The 19,903-nt window shown below is 40.6% G+C and overlaps 2 protein-coding genes across 2 annotated transcripts in view; one reads left to right on the top strand and one right to left on the bottom strand.

The window, feature by feature from the left end:
• The window catches only part of LOC311090821 (NACHT, LRR and PYD domains-containing protein 3-like), a 430,276-nt gene that overhangs the window by 50,284 nt on the left and 360,089 nt on the right, over window positions 1-19,903 (bottom strand). The gene's annotated exons all lie outside the window — the stretch shown is intronic.
• Window positions 1-19,903, top strand: part of LOC311090818 (NACHT, LRR and PYD domains-containing protein 12-like) — a 34,849-nt gene that overhangs the window by 5,792 nt on the left and 9,154 nt on the right. Inside the window, exons 8-12 of the mRNA XM_084126365.1 lie at window positions 601-771; window positions 2,043-2,213; window positions 9,438-9,608; window positions 10,316-10,486; window positions 17,515-17,685. Coding sequence (XP_083982491.1) covers window positions 601-771; window positions 2,043-2,213; window positions 9,438-9,608; window positions 10,316-10,486; window positions 17,515-17,685 — 855 coding nt within the window. The remainder of the gene's footprint in view (window positions 1-600; window positions 772-2,042; window positions 2,214-9,437; window positions 9,609-10,315; window positions 10,487-17,514; window positions 17,686-19,903) is intronic.

The following is a 19,903-nucleotide window of genomic DNA, read 5'->3' as shown; positions in this document are numbered from 1 at the left end:
GTAGTTTAGAACGCAAGTTTATTTTGTCTTCTTCCTCGTCGAATTTCTGTCGCTCTACATACGTCATCTGGTATAATTGAAACGATTGGCTATAAGCTACGTACAGGCGCATTTGATAGACATTCGTAGAGCCCAATAAACGGCTCTGGGCATTCGTAAACCATGCCTCAAATACGAGAAAATGAACATGTGGTTCCCAGACCACGTCTCAATGAGAAAGAGGTCTGACGTTAGCCAGGCTACTCAGCAGCAAGAAAAACAAAACTTTTATTCAATGGATTATGTATAGCCCCGAAAGAGCGCTCCCTTTACAATCATTATAAAGCTGTCACTCATCTCAGTTCACAATCTCACAAAGTTCCATTATAAACAATAAAGTTGTCTACACTGCATAAAGAAAATCTCGTAATTTTGTCTAAGTCATTTTGTTAGTGAGAGGATTCACGAGCGTGAAGAACTCGGCACTGAACAAAAAAGAGATCAGCAAACATGTCTGTGATTGGCTACATTTCTTACCGCTGCAAAAACGCGTTGTAAATAGAAACATTTGACTATTTGATAGTGTTTAAATTATGCTATTTGATTTTCATCTCTCTACAGGTTGAGTAATTGTGGCGTCACAGATGAAGGTTGTGCTGCTCTGACTTCAGCTCTGAGATCAAACCCTGAACACCTGAGAGAACTGAGTCTGTCTGGGATTAAAATGGATAAATCAGTGAATCTGCTGTCTGATGTACTACAGAATCCTCACTGTAAACTGGAGAAATTAGAGTAAGATCATATTTGACTCTCACACATGAATCACAATGTAAAGTATATTTGAAGTGTTCAGCCTCTTTCTGCTGCTGTGAGTTCAGATTATTGAGCTGTAAATTATTGAACACATGAGCTGATCCTCAATAACATGAAACTGCAGGACTGAGAGTCACACTGAAATACACACTTTCACACACAATCAACATTTCAGTCTCTTGACTTTAAACAGACTCGAGCTCAACACAGTCAGAACTGATAAATGAAGAACATGCTGGATTCATTCTTACTGTTAATTATGTTCATCTTTCTGCATTGACACTTTCTAAAGGATTGTTTTTTAATTTTGTGAAATGAAAACACACACACACACTAAATGACACTCCATGCATATTACATAGTACAGATCTAGTAATTAACAGTAAACTAGCCTATGTAGTGAATAGTCTCATTTATTAAAGCAGACCAAACACAAGACTGAATTTTAAAGCTGCAGTCGGCAACATTTTTTTTATCATATTCAGTGAAATCGACACTATAATCCGACAGAACAACATAAATAAGGTGGTTTTAGAAAAAACCCGAGCTTCTAACTCCACCTGGAGCCTGTTATTTGTTTTGCAAAAATCCACCGCTCACGGATCATCGGGTCCAATCAGCGCAGGGGGGTTTGAGATCTGACTGTCAATCACAGGTCGTGCACACGCCACATACCCCCCCTCCCTCGCGCACGTTACAATATCACATGCACACGACATGCCTGAAGTTCGCCTGAAGATTGCATGAAGCATGATGGCGGAGAGAAAATCTACTAACAAGCTTCCAATTCCTCGGTTATTGCTATCTATGGATAGCAATAGGGCATGGTGGCAGGGCAGCCTATCTCCGAGTCCATGGTGTTGATCGATGCTGAAGAGACAGACGCGTTCACAGAAAATCAGGTACACACGCACTGACGAGCATGACCTCGATGGGAGGGTGCTCGCTGGTAGTGGGGGAGGGGCATGAGAGTTGTAAACATTCAAAATTTTGGCTAAGTCTACTCAATCTGCCAGACTTGCCGACTGCAGCTTTAATATAGTGCAAATAAGAGATTATTTTTCCTGATTGAATGATACTTTAGATGTCGTTTGATCATGTTTTGTGACAATTTAGATCTCAATCTAATGATCCATCAAACATATTAATTTGTGCTTTTAAGTTTGAATTTTCTCTTTAATAATGGATTCACTGCTAAACTGATCTGATCTGAACTGAGAGAGTGAAGTGTGTGTCATTGTTCTCTACAGGTTGAGGAGTTGTGATCTCACAGATGAAGGTTTTGCTGCTCTGACTTCAGCTCTGAGATCAAACCCTGAACACCTGAGAGAACTGAATCTGTCTGGGAATAAAATAGGAAAATCAGTGAATCTGCTGTCTGATGTACTACAGAATCCTCACTGTAAACTGGAGAAATTAGAGTAAGATCATATTTGACTCTCACACATGAATCACAATGTAAAGTATATTTGAAGTGTTCAGCCTCTTTCTGCTGCTGTGAGTTCAGATTATTGAGCTGTAAATTATTGAACATATGAGCTGATCCTCAATAACATGAAACTGCAGGACTGAGAGTTACACTGAAATACACACTTTCACACACAATCAACATTTCAGTCTCTTGACTTTAAACAGACTCGAGCTCAACACAGTCAGAACTGAGAAATGAAGAACATGCTGGTTCCCTTTCGAAAGGGAACTCATACGGCATCAAAGCGCTAGGGGAACACCTCAGCGTGACTGATGACTGAAACACTGTATAACCATGACAATCATATTGGCCGGCGTCAGCCATCACGTCATGCTCTAGCTCCTAGAGAACATGTCATCCTCTTTTTCGTCTTCAGGGACTGTTTCACTGACACTGTGAGTAAAACGAAACTATGGTAAACAAGTGCTTTAGGAAGTGTGCAGATCCGTGTGAGAGGTTTCTCACAGCTGGTGACACTCACAACCTTTGCGTGCTTTGTCTGGGTGAAGAACACGCACGCTCTGTTCTTGAGGTGACAGAGTTGCGCGGACTGTGAGCATTTCTCATTGAGAACGCTCCGTTCTCGTCTGTCCTTTTTCTTGAGGGAAGAGGGACAGTCATCTGCCCCGCGGTTCGGGTCCCGCTCGTGCCGAGGCCGAGAGGAGACTCAGATCGTGGGGATCTCAGAGGGAGCTCGCCAATGAGTTTGAGAGAGGAATGAAGCTCTCAAACTCATCGGAGGTTGACGAGAACGTGCTGTTGGGCGGGGATGCACTCTGAAGCATTCTCTGGTCCAACAGCCAATGCTCTATTGGCTTCGAGCCTGGATGAGCAGGATGGGGTTGAAGCAGGTGAAGATACTGAAATTGAGTTGGTGGAGGTGATGGAGCGCACCACCGCCAGGCTTGAGTTGCCATGGCAGCCCGTCAGAGGGGAAGCTGCTTGCAGAAGGCTTGATGAGCGCTTTCTCTCTGGCCACACCCCACCATCACCGGTGAGCCTTCCATTCCTTCCCGACCTCCATGCAGGGGTCGTGAAGGCATGGAAGAACCCGTATTCTTCTCGCATTCACCGCTTCCAACATTCCAACTATTCGAATGTGGAGGGAATGCAAGAGCACGGGTATGTGTCGATGCCTCCCATTGAGGAGACATTTGCGAGCTATCTCTCACAAGGGGAGACATCAACACTAAGAGCTCCAACCCTGCCATCCAGACCACTTCAGACTACATCTCGTCTAAATGGCAGGGCATACGCGGCGGCAGGTCAGGCTGATGCTGCGCTGCATACAATGGCTGTGTTGCAGGCGTACCAGGCTGACCTGCTGAGGGACCTGGACCAGGGTCAGGGTTTAACGCGGTGGCTGAGTTGCGCCGCACCACAGACCTGGCTCTCCGGGCCACCAAACAGATGGCTGCCGCGATCGGACGATCGTTGGCGGCCATGGCCACGCAGAGGCATCTGTGGGTGAACTTGGCAGGCATCGGGGAGAAAGAAAAGACTTTTCTCCTCGATGCCCCAGTTTCGCCCTCTGAACTTTTCGGGACCTCCGTTGAGGCGGTGGTCGGAAGGTTCAGAGAGGCGAAGGCTCGCTCAGCGGCATATAGATCTTGTATACCGTGCCGGTCCAGGGCCACACCCAGACAGCCTCATTCCGAGGATTGTAGACAGGGCCAGCAGGACTCAGTCGCCACTCGTTCCCCTACTCCTGGCAGGAGTAGGTCAAGGAGGCGACACGAGTCCAGAAGGAAGAAGCAGGGTGTCAGGGAAGTAGCTCAGGCCAGACGTGAACGTCCTGACACAAGCAGAGAGAGGTAATCGCCTCCTTCCCTGTGCACACCCTCCTTTTCCTCTTCCCCCCTTCGTCCATAACATCAGGCCCAACGAGCTGGACCGATGATGATAATCTATTCTGACGGTCTGCCTCAGGCCTTTGTTGTGTGACCAACCAAAGATCAACCAATCATACTGAGAACATCCCCTGTAGCCCCACAGTGCTGTTAGCAGAGCAGTTGGCACTAGGTGCCTCCTCCAGTTAAAACAAACGTAGACAGACTGTCCCCCCCCCCCAAAAAAAAAAAAAGAGTTGAATAATATATGTTTTTATATTTATATGTTTTATTTACTGGGTTATTCGGCCTCTGTTCCCCTCCTGGATAGGATGGGTTTCCCTTACAGTGTGGTGAGTTTGTTACAGGGCCTCTGTTACTTCTTGTTCACTGAGTTTCTGGTAGCCCAGATGTGAAGTCGGCTAGTATTGCAGTAGTGATGAGCACAGGTAGATGGTTCCCTCCTTGTGGGCTCAGAGGCGTGGTTAGGCTTTCTTCTCACTCCAGAGAGTTATCTGCTGAGGCCTCCGCTCTCTAGAGCTCGACAGAGTGTCTATAAATCTTAAAGGGGACCTATTATGCCCCTTTTCACAAGATGTAAAATAAGTCTCTGATGTCCCCAGAGTGTGTATGTGAAGTTTTAGCTCAAAATACCCAACAGAATTTTATTTACAGCACGTTTAAATCATCATTTTTTGGGTCTGTGAAAAACACACTGTTTTAGTGCTTCTCCTTTAATGCTAATGAGCTGCTGGTTCACGGCACAGGGGGCGGAGCCTTAGCAGCCGCGATCAGAGCCAGAACAGGGAAGATGATAATAATAAAACAGACAGTCACAGTAATGGTGTTCATTTCGACCATAAAAATGCCTACAGAGTCAGAGAATATATGCTGTATGGAGTTGGAACAGGTATAGTTTAGTTTAATTACGATTATAACCTATTTGGCATTGCTTGTATACACTATTAATGCAAGCTTGCTGTAGGACTCCGTCTGACGATCTGAATTGTCTGAATGATGACACAAAATATACTGATGAGTTTAATAAAGTTTACTGTATGTCACACAAAAGATGAAGCATCAGTTTTTCTTCAGAAAATCACTGTTAGAGCGGAGTAAACAGTATAAGAAGTGCATAAGTAACTTACATAAATTTCTGTAGAGTTGAGGGAGCATTTTCTTTGAAAACAAAATGAATCCACCTCGTCTTCAGTGGCTGGCAGATTTCAAGAGTAAATAGAGAGAGCTATGTGAATGAATACATCCAGCTACAACACCTTCAACGCTTGGGAGATGCTTCGACGCTTCTCGTGAGTGCATTGCTGCAGCAATGGCTGATGTGTACAACTCACAGTGAACTCGATCAGGGCGGGTCTAAGTTATAACGGCCGTGTCAGTCAACACTCGTGGGCGGGGCCTGTGGCTTTAGTGATGTCACTAAAGCCACATTATGAAAACAGGTCGTTTGGAGAGACTGCTTATGATTTATGGGGATTTAAAAAAAAAGGAGTGAGTGGATTTTTATCACTGTAGGGTGGTTGTGTACACACACTGCCAACACACATTTACAGTATGTCCAAACACCATACAAAAGTGAATTTTGCATAATAGGTCCCCTTTAATGGGGTTTCTTTTTCTAACATAGTTGTTTCTCACAAGTAGGAAAACTAGTTTAAGACCACTTGGGTGCGAGTATGGCAGGCCTCCTCTTCTTAGAGTCTTTTTCTTAAGGCTCCTGCTCCCCATAGCCCTGTGAGGCAGTATATGTCTCTAAATTTGAGACAGTGGTAAAATCACCCCTCTTAGGATGACGTAGTACTCCCCTAGTTAGCAAGGGTATTTCGTTAGAGTGCTCCATCTCTCAGATAGCCGCCGAGTAAGCCTAGTACTCCCCTGGTTCCTCTGGGTCATTATGCAGAGGACTTCACCTCTGGTTGAGTTGTAGCAGGCCCTCACAAAGCTTGGACCTCTATACTCCCAGTAGGCAGGTGTGTTAGGGTGACATGCTCCCAGTGTTAGTCTCTCTTATACGGCCAGGCCGCCCCAAATGCAGACTCTGGTACTCCCCTTAAGTTTAGGGTCGTCATGCTGAGTACGTCTCCAGCGGCCATATTTCTGGAAATGCACATAAGGATGTCGTAGGCTTCCTCTCATTCTTAGAGTTGTCATGCTGAAGCCTCCACCCTCCAGAGTTCCGAGCAGATAGATCTGGGGCCTCATTTATAACCGTTGCGTACGCACAAAACAGGCCCTGAAAGAGGCGTACGCCACTTCCGACGCATAAGTTGTGATTTATAAAAACAAACTTGACGGGAAAATTTGCGCACCTGCACGCAAACTCTGACCCATGCGTACGAACGTTTTGGAGATGGAGCAGTTTGGCGACACCTATGGTGAGCTGGAGTTGAGTGTCTTTTTGGTCACTTTTAGACAGAAAATCTAAAGAAAATTAAACATCTACAGAAAGATAATACAAATATAATTTCACTCACCAAGCCTGTCACTTGAAGCAAATATCCATCCCTTCTTAAATGTCCGCGCCAGCGAGCGCGTTGGGCCGTTTAGTGAAACTGACGCAGTTTAAATAAATAAAATAATGATTTAAATTATGTTTTACTTCTGATATAAACATTTAGATTAAATATGCCATTCAAATTATGGAGTTAAACACTTAAACATGAAATCATTACTGAGAAGTTACAAGATTTTTTATATTCAATCAATAGAAATATTTGTTGTGGATGCGATGCTTTTGAACACTTTTGCTGTGGCGTGCTGTGTTTTAATGTTTTAACCACATAGATAATTGCTTATCATGATAATACCAGATTGTCTGAGAAAATAGTTTCATGCAAATAATGCCCAAGGTCTATCCGTTTCCATTAAAAATAGAAATCAATTAAAAATACAATTCGGCCAGTGGAAAAGATTGAGAAAAAACTTTCTCTGAAATGTATTTTACACTATTTGATTTATGTATTCAAAAACAAGACAAGGATAGGCAACTACTTGATTTTTATTAATGTAATGTGTCTTGTACCGTTAAACGTTATCACGTGGATGAATAATTATATGCAAATAATATGCAGATGAGGATATGCATAGTAAATCTAGGCGTTGTAAGCTCTATATATGGTTATTTCGGGGAGGAGACGCATGTGCGCACAATCTTCCGCTGACTGGGATTTATAAAGTGAATTCTGCGCAGGTTCTGGCGTACGAACGGTTTTATAAATCTGAATATTTTTTTGCGTATGCCATTTTTGGCTTTCGGGCGCACGTACACTTTTAGTAAGGTTCTTACGCACAGTTTTATAAATGAGACCCCTGGTCTCTGCATCGAGAAGAGGCCTCTCTCTTAATTCAGAGAGTTATATTGTAGGCCCTTCGCTTCCTCAGTTCTGTGTTATGCATAGCTAGAGCTTGGCTGATTCTTAAAGGGTATGGTAGGCCTCCTCTCCCTTAGGAGAGTCATTCTGCTGAGGCCTCCATGTTTACAGCTTGTTAGCTACATGTGTCAGGCCTCTTCTCCTCCGAGAGTCATCCTGCTGAGGCCTCCATATATACAGCTTGTTAGCTACATTTGTCAGGCCTCTTCTCCTTCGAGAGTCATCCTGCTGAGGTCTCCATATATGCGGCTTGGTAGAGCGTGGAAAGGGTTCATCCTCATGTCTTGAGTAGTTATTAGACCCGTCGTTCCCTGAGCTCTGGGTTGATGTTCTGAGAAACTCGATGCCGGTGTAAGTCTGGCAGGCCCCTCTTCCTAATAGAGTTATCCTGCTGAGGCCTCCAGGCAAGACTAGCTGTATTCTAGCATGTGTCAGGCCTCCTGTCCTTTGAGAGTCGTCCTGCTGAGGCCTCCATGCTTTTCATACAGAAAAGGGCCCTCTCGATAACAGAGAGTTGGTTTTAGGCCCTTTGTCTGAGCTCTGCACTATGAACTTTTCACATTTTGAGATAAAGTTCTGGAAGAGCCACATTGGTGTAAGTGGGCAGGCCTCCTCTGCTCTTGAGTCATCCTGCTGAGGCCTCCGCTTCCCATAGCACTACTATGCAGGTTGTTGGCTTCAGCATTAAGCATGATAGCCTCCCTGGTATGGGGGTTGACTCTGTCCCCCCGAAAGTAGCAGGCTAGGGCCCATAGTCTCTGGGCCATACTCCCTTAAAGGAACCCCCCTCTGAAAGTCAGGCTGTGGTACCCATGCCCTTGAGCTGGCAAGCCCTTTGTGTGATTCACGGAGTTACCCCCTCGCTTAGCTTGGAGCTCGGGCAGTGGCCGTAGGGAGTAGTGCTACTGTTAGCCTGACGTGTAAGCAGTAAGGGGCTTTAACTTTGAGTTAATGTGTTTGTGCTTGTAGCAGCCATAGTTGCTAAAGCATCCCCTCAGCGTGGCAGCGTGGGTAGATCGTTCCCCCAGCGCTTTGACGCAGTGCGAGTTCCCTTTCGAAAGGGAATGTCTCAGGTTACGACTTTAACCTATGTTCCCTGAGAACAGGGAACGAGACACCTCGTTGCCATGCCTCCGGTCTGCTTGTACAGTCCCTTCAGACAAAGAAATGGATGACATGTTCTCTAGACGCCGTTTTATACTTCCTGGTCGTGCTAGAGCATGACGTCATGGCTGACGCCGGCCAATACGATTTTCGTGGTTATACAGTGTTTCAGTCATCAGTCATGCTGAGGCTTTCCCCTAGCGCTTTGACGCAATGTCTCGTTCCCTGTTCTTAGTCGTAACCTGAGACGATTCATTCGTACTGTCAATTATGTTCATCTTTCTGCATTGACACTTTCTAATTTTTGTAAAATGAAAACACACACACACACACACACTAATTGACACTCCATACATAGTACAGATCTAGTAAGTAACCGTAAAACTAGCCTGTTGTGAATCGTGTAATTTATTAAAGCAGATTTTGCACAAGACTGAATTTTAATATAGTGCAAATAAGAGATTATTTTTCTTGATTGATACTTTAGATCAGGGATGGGCAACTTCGGTCCTGGAGGGCCACTGTCCTACAGAGTTTAGCTTCAACCCTGAAAAAAATCACCTGCCTGTAATTTTCTAGTAATCCTGAGGACCTTGATTAGCTTGTTCAGGTGTGTTTGATTAGGGTTGAAGCTAAACTCTGTAGGACAGTGGCCCTCCAGGACCGAAGTTGCCCATCCCTGCTTTAGATGTTTTATGATCATGTTTTGTGACATTTTATATCACAATCTTATTATCCATCAAACATATTAATTTGTGCCTTAAGTTTGAACTTTCTCTTTTATAATGGATTCACTGCTAAACTGATCTGATCTGAACTGAGAGAGTGAAGTGTGTGTCATTGTTTCTACAGGTTGAATCATTGTAATCTCACAGATGAAGGTTTTGCTGCTCTGACTTCAGCTCTGAGATCAAACCCTGAACACCTGAGAGAACTGAATCTGTCATGGAGTAAAATAGGAAAATCAGTGAATCTGCTGTCTGATGTACTACAGAATCCTCACTGTAAACTGGAGAGACTGGGGTAAGATCATATTTGACTCTCACACATGAATCACAATGTAAAGTATATTTGAAGTGTTCAGCCTCTTTCTGCTGCTGTGAGTTCAGATTATTGAGCTGTAAATGATTGAACACATGAGCTGATCCTCAATAACATGAAACTGCAGGACTGAGAGTCACACTGAAATACACACTTTCACACACACAATCAACATTTCAGTCTCTTGACTTTAAACAGACTCGAGCTCAACACAGTCAGAACTGAGAAATGAAGAACATGCTGGATTCATTCTTACTGTTAATTGTTCATATTTCTGCATTGACACTTTCTAAAGGATTGTTTTTAATTTTGTGAAATGAAAACACACACACACACACACACACACACACACACACACACACACACACTAATTGACACTCCATGCATATTACATAGTACAGATCTAAGTAACAGTAAAACTAACCTGTTGTGAATAGTGTCATGTATTAAAGCAGACTGAACACAAGACTGAATTTTATTATAGTGCAAATAAGAGATTATTTTTCCTGATTGATTGATACTTTAGATGTTTTATGATCATGTTTTGTCACATTTTAGATCTCAATCTAATGATCCATCAAACATATTAATTTGTGCTTTAAGTTTGAACTTTCTCTTTAATAATGGATTCACTGCTAAACTGATCTGATCTGAACTGAGAGTGAAGTGTGTGTCATTGTTCTCTACAGGTTGGGTAATTGTGGCGTCACAGATGAAGGTTTTGCTGCTCTGACTTCAGCTCTGAGATCAAACCCTGAACACCTGAGAGAACTGAGTCTGTCATGGAATAAAATAGGAAAATCAGTGAATCTGCTGTCTGATGTACTACAGAATCCTCACTGTAAACTGGAGAAACTGTGGTAAGATCATATTTGACTCTCACACATGAATCACAATGTAAAGTATATTTGAAGTGTTCAGCCTCTTTCTGCTGCTGTGAGTTAGGGCTGCATGATTGTGACAAAAATCATAATTGTCGATTATTCCCTTGAAATTCATTATGATTATCACAATTTACATTGGACATCTCACTTACTCTCTCTCTCTCTCTCTCTCTCTCTCTCTCTCTCTCTCTCTCTCTCTCTCTCTCTCTATATATATATATATATATATATATATATATATATATATATATATATATATATATATATGATTAAAATATTAATCTTAATAGGTCAACATAAACCTTTTCATAAAATTATTTATTAAATTGTTTTTTATTAGTGACACATTTGGGGAGAAGATATATTCCAAAACTTTCTGAAAATACAGTATGAGAATTAACTGCACAATTACTAGAAATGTTTTCCTTGGATATTATACAATTTGCATGCATACAAAATTTGTGGAAAATGACAAAAAAAATTCCACTCTAACTTTGAACCAATTCTGCATGTGCTCGCTGTTGTTCGTTCTCTCTACTGGGACTCCACTCTATCAGAGGCTGCCACTTGCTCTATACTCAGGGGAGGTGGCGGTGAGTTTGGGTGCTGCTGCTCCTCGTGTTTCTGAATCATCACTCATCTCAGGGGAAGAATCTACTCTCTGTCTTGTTGACTGTAGCCTCTGTTGATGATCAGTGAGCTCAAAGTCTGACAGGTAACTAAGTAACTGACGATGGGCTCAGGAAGGTCAAGTCTAGGATCTGGATCACTCTGATGCATCAATCTTATGACAGCTCCTGCATCCGGCTCAAAGGACCATTTGTGGAGTAGACTAGTGTAGTGCTGGTGGATATTGAGCAGACATAAGTCGTCCGGTCAGAGATGAAGTACACTTTAATGGATTGAGGCTTGTAGAGGCATTTACAGTTGTAGAATTGGGTTGAGTGAACAATTGTAGTACAGAAAGTAATAATACTAAATTAGTAATGAACAGTAATAACAAGAATTAACTCAATCTGTCAATTATACGTACATTATGTACATAATTATACACATAGTAAACTATTCAGACATGTAGGGACTAGATTACCACTCATGAAAAATGGCATCACGTTCTCTGACATGTGAGCTCATGGGAATCGATACATATGGTTAAAATAATGTGAACAATCTCCCTTTCACAGTAAATAAGAACACACACATACCCAAATTGACTCAAAGGGACTCATAATTACAATATTATTTATTTATTTATTTATTTATTTATTTATTTATTTGACAGGGACATTGCACAACAAATGTGTTGCACAGACCAGAGATAGCTACAGGCTAATTTTCATCTGTAGTCCCTGGGCAGAGGCAAAGTGACAGCAGGTTTATACAGTGGGCAATGAGCATTCTTACTGATGAGTTCATTCACAATGTAAAATACAGATACAGCACCTACAAAAGGATCACCTCAACTAACATGCAATTACATATTTACAGTATTTACAATTATTACAGTTTTTTTTTTCATATAAAATAAGAATAAGAATATTACCTTCTTACATTTTTAACAATACCCCAATTTACCAGTTTTTTGTTAATGATCGCAAATCTGAGGATCCCTCTGGAGGAGGCTCGCATTGTTCTAAGTTTCTCAGGGACTGTGGGGCCAAATCATGAAGAATTTTATATACTAAGCTAACATTCAAAAACAAAATGAAATTTTCAAATGTTAATTTATATTTCTTCACAATGTTACACTAGTGGTATGAAACAGGTTTTTTATCTAAAATTTTAAGTGCCTGTTTGTACAAGCTAAGAAGCGGCTGTAACGCAGAGTTGGTTGAAAGAGACCAATTTGTGATACAATATGTAAAATGAGAAAATATCATCGCATGCATATAAAGCTTGGCTGCATCTGTGCTCATTTGAGGGCGAATATATCTGAACTGCGATAAATTAAATTTTAAATTTTTTATCAATTTAGAAACATGCTTTTTAAACGACAGTGTCCTGTCTAACACTACGCCTAAATACTTGACAGACTCTGCTTCATGAATCCTTGTTCCTTTAACAATAACTTCCGGCGCAGAGTGAGACGTATTCCTTATTGAGAAAAACATGCTAATTGTTTTGCTAAAGTTTAATGTCAAGCATGATTGTACCATCCAATCTGAGATTTTTTCCATCGCTCCCTGGAGCACAGCTGCTGCTTTCTAACTTGATTTCGCATGGACATACAGTATATCACTGCGTCATCGGCGTACATTTGTACGTGAACTTCAGGACAAATAGCTGGAAGATCATTTATATATACACTGAACTAGAGAGGGCCCAAAATGGAGCCTTGTGGCACCCCAACTGAGCAGTCCAAAAAAGAAGACATAGTACTCTTAATTCTTGTGCAGTGCTTCCTATTCTCTAAATATGATTTAAACCATCGTAATGTCTCTTCAGAAATATTGTGAGCGGACAATTTAGATAACAGGATGTTATGGTTTACCGTGTCGAAAGCTCTTTGCAGGTCTAGAAATATGGCACCCACCACCCCCCCTTTATCCAACCTGGCTTTAAGTTGTTCAACAAAATAGCAAAGTGTATCCTACCTGTAATATCGAAAGTAGTCGAGAAAGTTTCCGACTTTCATCATTCCGTTTCAGTCGAATGATGTTTTCTAAAACCGAACTGAAGTGGATTCAGGGGGTGCTCTCCATAATTCAAATGATCCATCAGTTGCATGGCCACTACTTTCTCGACTACTTTCGATATTACAGGTAGGATACTCACTGGTCTGTAGTTGGCCAGCTCAGCTTTATCTCCTCCCTTATGCAAAGGTGTAACCACTGCCTTTTTTAGACAGCCGGGGAAGACCGCTTCTCCAATGGATCGATTGATTAGCTGAGTAATAGGTCGACATAGGGTGGCAGCATTCCTTTTAATCATACACGAATCTAAACCATAACCATCCTGTGACTTTGAATTTTGAAGTCCTTGTAAAATTTTAAGGATTTCTTGCTCCGTGACCTCACTTAAGTGAAACACTGGTTTAGTTGAATCTACATATTTCATTTCCATTGTTCTGTTACCAAAACCAACAACCAAATCATTAACATAATCTTTGAAAAAACTATTAAAAGCACTAGCTACCTTTGATTCTTCTTGCGTTAAAACATTGTTTATTTTAATTTCATAACATTTGAGACATTTTTTTTTTCGAGAAATAGTATTAATGTGCTTCCAAACTAAGTGATTGTTTCCTTTAGCTTGTGTTATCAAATCAATAAAAAAGTTTGCTTTCGAAGTCCTTAGTTCTTTCACTACTTTATTCCGATAATCCTTGAATAGACGCATATCATTTTCAATGTTCGATTTTAACGCCTTTTTAATTAGATAATCTCCTCTCCTCATCAATTTCCAAATGTCTTTTGTCAACCAGGGTAAATGTGCCTTTTTATACAAGTTAACACACTTTTGAATAAATTTCACCTTGATAATTTTAATTAGATCTAAAAAACTCCCACAAAATGAGCCTCTTTCGTATTTAGAGTTCAAAACATTCCAGTCTACCTTCTCCAACTCTTGGTCAAAATGTGCCAAATCTTTATTAGGTATTTTATAAAAGGCCTCTTTCTTATTTATTCTAAATGTAAATCTATTTTTGTTTAATTTCCGTGCTATAAGAACTAAATTGTGATCTGACATGCCTGTGATACAATTAAAAGATTTTATTATTCTGTCAGATTTATTTGAAATACCAGGTCGATTTGTGTTTTAGAGGTATTGGTTATCCTTGTCGGTCCATTTATTAGCTGTTCAAAATGATAAAGACCTGTTCTTTCCTTTAACCTTTTCCTACTGTTTTTATCTATCCAATTTACATTAAAATCCCCTAGTACAATTACTTCTTTACCAAGAGTATTTAATTATTTTAAAATCTCCTTAAATGATGTATAACATTTAGCATCAGCAGAAGGTGGTCTATAAATACCAACTAAAATTAATGACATCTGAGGTGACACATTTATAGTTAAAACAATACATTCAATCTCTACATCCAATTTATCTTGCACATTTATCTGTTGGCATTGTAAATACTCTTTAACATAGAAAAGTAATCCACCACCTCTTCCAGTAGACCTATCCCTTCTAAATATGCTATAGCCTGGAAAGCAGTAGGCTGCCTGAGGAGATGTCTCCGAAAGTAAAGTCCAAGTTCGAGTCAGTAAGCAATTTTTCCACCTGGTCGGTTTTAGATTAAATACTCCTAACGTTTAAATGTCCCCCCAGCAGACCTTTAGGTTTCGATTTAGCGTCCCAGATAACTTTAGTATGGTTAAGTGTATGAAAAAGTGTCAAGTCATTCACTTTGTCAGATTCGCCGCTGTTGGAGATGGGCCTGAGCATTGATGAACGTCTCCCGATAATAGGAGACACAGGATAATGATCAGTGTTTCGCCTTGTGATCTGCGCTCAGGCTGTTTTTTGAGTCTTTTTTTTGAATGAGGTCATGAGGCTGGGAAACAAACGCATAAAGCAGAAATGCCCCCAGCACACCAAACCTGCTGCACCTGCCTGCCGCCATGACGTTCAACGCCATGACCCTTGAGCATCCACTCAGTCTGCACTTACTGAACACTGGTTTATGATGAATATACATAAATATCAATATATAAATGTCTCTGTATGCTCTCACTAGCACCGTAGTTGGATGATGCAATAGACAATGCGTGTTGCGTACATATGCGATTATAGCTAATGCAAATACAACCAAACTTGCATTCAATTACAGCTCTTTAAAGATAATGAATAGCATAAACAAATTCACTCACTTGTATATGAACTTACTCTGCAACAACAACAATAACAGCAGGACACTAGCCAAGTCTCTATACGAGCTCTCCAAACTGCTTCCGGTTAATATTGAACCGGAAAAAGTCATCAGAGTATCAGAGTCTTAAGTCACAAGGGGGCGCTAATGTCTCAATATATGCATAGCTGGCCTTTTCAACAGTTGTCGTAGGAGAAGTCACACTGCAGGACTGTGAGTCAAATCTTCTCACACTGTCAGAATCTCGTCTGAGGTCAAATTTGATCGCAACGGTCATTATCGGCTGTTGGTGAATATATCAAATAGGGCGGCAAGATTAATTCCATTTAACATGAATTCGCACTGTAAGACTTAAGAAATTAGAAAATGCCGGGCAGTCTGGTTGAGGAGCGACCACTCCCTGAGAAGACAAAGGACCTTTCTGTAAATTAACATTTGAACCTACTCTTGTGCACCATTCGAGATGCAAGTCTCACCTCAGAATCATCCTAATCTACATCTCTTTCCTTCTCTCTCATGCTGAGATCACCAAAATTCACCCTATAATCTATATGGTTTAATTTGAATAATTATCATACAGTATTACACACATTTGGCATCTTTTGAAATGTCTCAGTGCGACTGGTGCAAAGGTCTCATTCCCAAAGAAGTAAAACTAAAGGTAATAAAGTTTTTTATGAGTTTAGAGATAACTTGCACACAAAGGAGGGTGGGTCTTCCAGGCAAATGGCCTCCTGCTCTCTAAAGGTGTAAACTTTGAATGCAGATTCCCATTGTTAGCAAATGTTTCCATGTGAAAAGAGTTTCTGTCTTGGTCTGGGTATATAATTAATTGCAACGAGGCTCAGGGCGATTTGTAGCTCAAATTGACCCGTGATGCTGAGAGTGGCCGAGACTCTCAGCATCATGTATTTCCTAATGTCAAAGTTCGCATCTTCTGTCTTTATTCCAAAGCATTTGATATTTTGTATCTATTATCTTTGAACTGAACTATGAAATTGGCATTGTACATTTACCTGACATAATAAATTGTAAACATTTTATTTTATTCTAACTGACTCTGACATTATTTTCAGTAAAGAGTTAAAAAGAATAGTCAAACATTCACTCACATTTAATGATGCACAGATATCATTAAAACCTTTTCATTAAGTCAGATGAAATAATGAGGTAATACATATGAAAAAATGTATTTCATTTAATCAAATTACTTTGCCACAAGCAAAGACAGTAACGCGCAGAGAACTTCACCCGCTGATTGGAGGCCTCCGTTGGGCTGATTGAGTCGGGCTTACAGTGCTTAAACCGATTTTGCTTATCGCTATTATGAAATCACAAAGGCTGCGATTATTTATTATGTGCAGCTTGTCAGTGACTTACGGCTCTGATCAGTAGTAAACGCTGCTCCATCTGAAAGCACTGCGAGTTTGAGTCGTTTTTAATATGCATTTGAAAAAGCAACACACATCAAACATCTTTCCAAACATAAGAAGCATTTATGAACCTCTTGTCCAACAAAAGACAACATTAATAAATCAAAGCGTTTCAATCTTCTGTTTATTCAGCTACAGATAGTATGATGCTGATAGGGATTTCCTGGAATGATGTGTGTTATCGTTTTTCTGCAGTGGGGCATATTTAGCGTGTGTGTGTGAGACGCCCTCTGGCTTTCAGATCGAGCAGCATTTACTACCGATCACAGAGCCGTACTTCACTTGCGCATAAAATTATCGCAATCTTTACCAGATCGCGTGCGGTTTAATTTCGGTCGATCGTGCAGCCCTAATATCAAACTAATGATCAAACACTTCAGGTTTTGGCCTAAGATCAGAGGAAACTTTTAGGATTTGAAAAATTTGTCTCAGATGGCCAAATTGTGGCCAAAATTGCAGAGTGTGCAGTCGGCTTAACAGTAAAACTAGCCTATGTTGTGAATAGTCTAATTTATTAAAGCAGATTTTGCACAAGACATTTTTAAAAAGTCCAAATAAGAGATTATTTTTCCTGATTGAATGATACTTTAGATGTTTTATGATCATATTTTGTGGCACTTTAGATCTCAATCTAATGATCCATCAAACATATTAATTGTGCTTTAAGTTTGAACTTTCTCTTTAATAATGGATTCACTGCTAAACTGATCTGATCTGAACTGAGAGAGTGAAGTGTGTGTCATTGTTCTCTACAGGTTGAGTTTTTGTTATCTCACAGATGAAGGTTGTGCTGCTCTGACTTCAGCTCTGAGATCAAACCCTGAACACCTGAGAGAACTGGGTCTGTCTCAGAATAAAATAGGAAAATCAGTGAATCTGCTGTCTGATGTACTACAGAATCCTCACTGTAAACTGGAGATACTGAGGTAAGATCATATTTGACTTTCACACATGAATCACAATGTAAAGTATATTTGAAGTGTTCAGCCTCTTTCTGCTGCTGTGAGTTCAGATTATTGAGCTGTAAATGTCAATGTCAATGTCAATGTCAAGTTTATTTCTATAGCACTATTTAAAACAACTCAGAGTTGACCAAAGTGCTTTACAATCCCATAAATAGCACCATTTACACAGGAAACAAAACACACAAACAATAAAAGAGCTTTTGCAGTTTCTACACTACATTAAAAGCCAAAGAAAAAAGATGAGTTTTTAACTTGGATTTAAAATCAGACAGTGTCTGAGCAGTTCTGATACACAGTGGGAGACTATTCCACAGTTTGGGGGCAACAACAGAGAAAGCCCGATCCCCTCTCATTTTTTGTCTTGCCCTAGGAACAGTCAACAGCCTGTGTTCTGAAGATCTGAGAGATCTCGATGGCTTATGAATAGACAAAAGGCTTGACAAGTAAGCAGGCGCCAATCCGTTTAGGGATTTGAAAACCAATAAGAGGATTTTAAAATCAATTCTATAAAAAACAGGAAGCCAATGAAGAGACATTAAAATGGGAGTAATATGATCACGCTTACGTACACCCAACAAAAGTCTAGCCGCAGAGTTTTGCACCATTTGAAGTCGGGAAATCGATCTTTGGTTTATTCCCACATAGAGAGAATTACAGTAATCAAGTCGGGTAGAGACAAATGCATGGATTACCTTTTCGCAGTCTTTACGGGAGAGCCAGGGCTTTACTTTTGCCACAACTCTTAGATGGTAAAGCTAGATTTTACCACCGAATTTATCTGCTTATCAAATTTAAGGGAGCCATCAAATAGAACTCCTAAGTTTTTAACACACGGTTTTTGAAAACAAGACAGCTGCTCCAAGTTAGGATGTTGAGCATCAGACCTATCGGAGGGACTAAACACAACAACCTCTGTTTTGGATTCATTTAGATTTAAAAAATTTAGTGACATCCAGCGTTTTATGTCAGTTAAGCAGTCAAATAAAGGTTGCAGTGTATTTGAATCCTTCAGTTTCATTGGCAGATAGATTTGAGTGTCATCTGCAAAACAGTGGAAAGAAACACCATGTTTCCTAAAGATGGTGCCCAACGGAAGCATGTAAAGAGAAAAAAGAATAGGCGCTAGAATAGATCCCTGCGGAACACCATAATTTAGAGGGGCTGCAGCAGAAGAAAATTCTCCAAGACAAACTGAAAAGCTTCTGTTTGACAGAAAAGAATTGAACCATTTTAGAGCATTTCCCTTGATCCCTCCACAATGTTCAAGACGGGACATAAGGATATTATGGTCTATAGTATCGAATGCTGCACTCAAATCCAATAATACCAGAATAGCATGATCACCTGTGTCCACAGTTAAAAAAATGTCATTTAGAACTTTCAGCAGGGCAGACTCTGTGCTATGATATTTCCTGAAACCTGACTGAAATATTTCCGAAATGTTATTCATGTTCAGATAGCTTTGTATTTGTTGCAGTACTATTTTCTCTATGATTTTCGAGATAAAAGGTAGTTTGGATATTGGTCTAAAATTTGACAAGTCAGAAGGATCCAGATTTGGTTTCTTGATAAGAGGTTGAACAACGGCATGTTTCAAACCCTCTGGCATAGTCCCTGCAGTAAGGCACTTATTAATTATGGACCTTAAACTAGGTCCGACAGTATCTAAAACTTGTTTAAAAAGGTGAGTCGGAATCTTGTCCTGCTGCGAGGTGGTAGGCTTTAGCTGATTAACCACTTCTTGAAGAATTTCAAAAGAAATGGGTTCAAACTGGGCTAAAACACTAGAACAAGTGGCTGGGTCCGACGGATCTAGCAGTGTTGGTTGAATATGAGATCTAATATTTGCAATCTTGTCTACAAAAAAGTGTAGAAAATTATTGCAAAGTGTTTGCGATGGTTTTGGAAGAACATCTGAAGAGGGATTTATAACAGAGTTAATTGTATGAAATATAATTTTTGGTCTATGGCAGTTTTTTGTAATGACCTCTGAAAAATATTTAGTCTTCTCCATGGTGAGTTTCCCAGCGCAAAGATTTCAGATTTTGATGATTTACTCCACCTCTACGAGCAAGTAGCGGGCGTTGACAGAAGCTCTTTGCCGAGTGTGTTGGGATCACAGACCGAATCCACTCATGCCGTAGTTCCAAGGAGCGCCGGGATATAGAACACTCAAAGT

The sequence above is a fragment of the Abramis brama genome, assembly GCF_963993115.1.
Source record: "Abramis brama genome assembly, chromosome: 10".
Taxonomy (NCBI): Eukaryota; Metazoa; Chordata; class Actinopteri; order Cypriniformes; family Leuciscidae; genus Abramis; species Abramis brama.
This window is presented reverse-complemented; position numbering and strand designations above follow the sequence as displayed.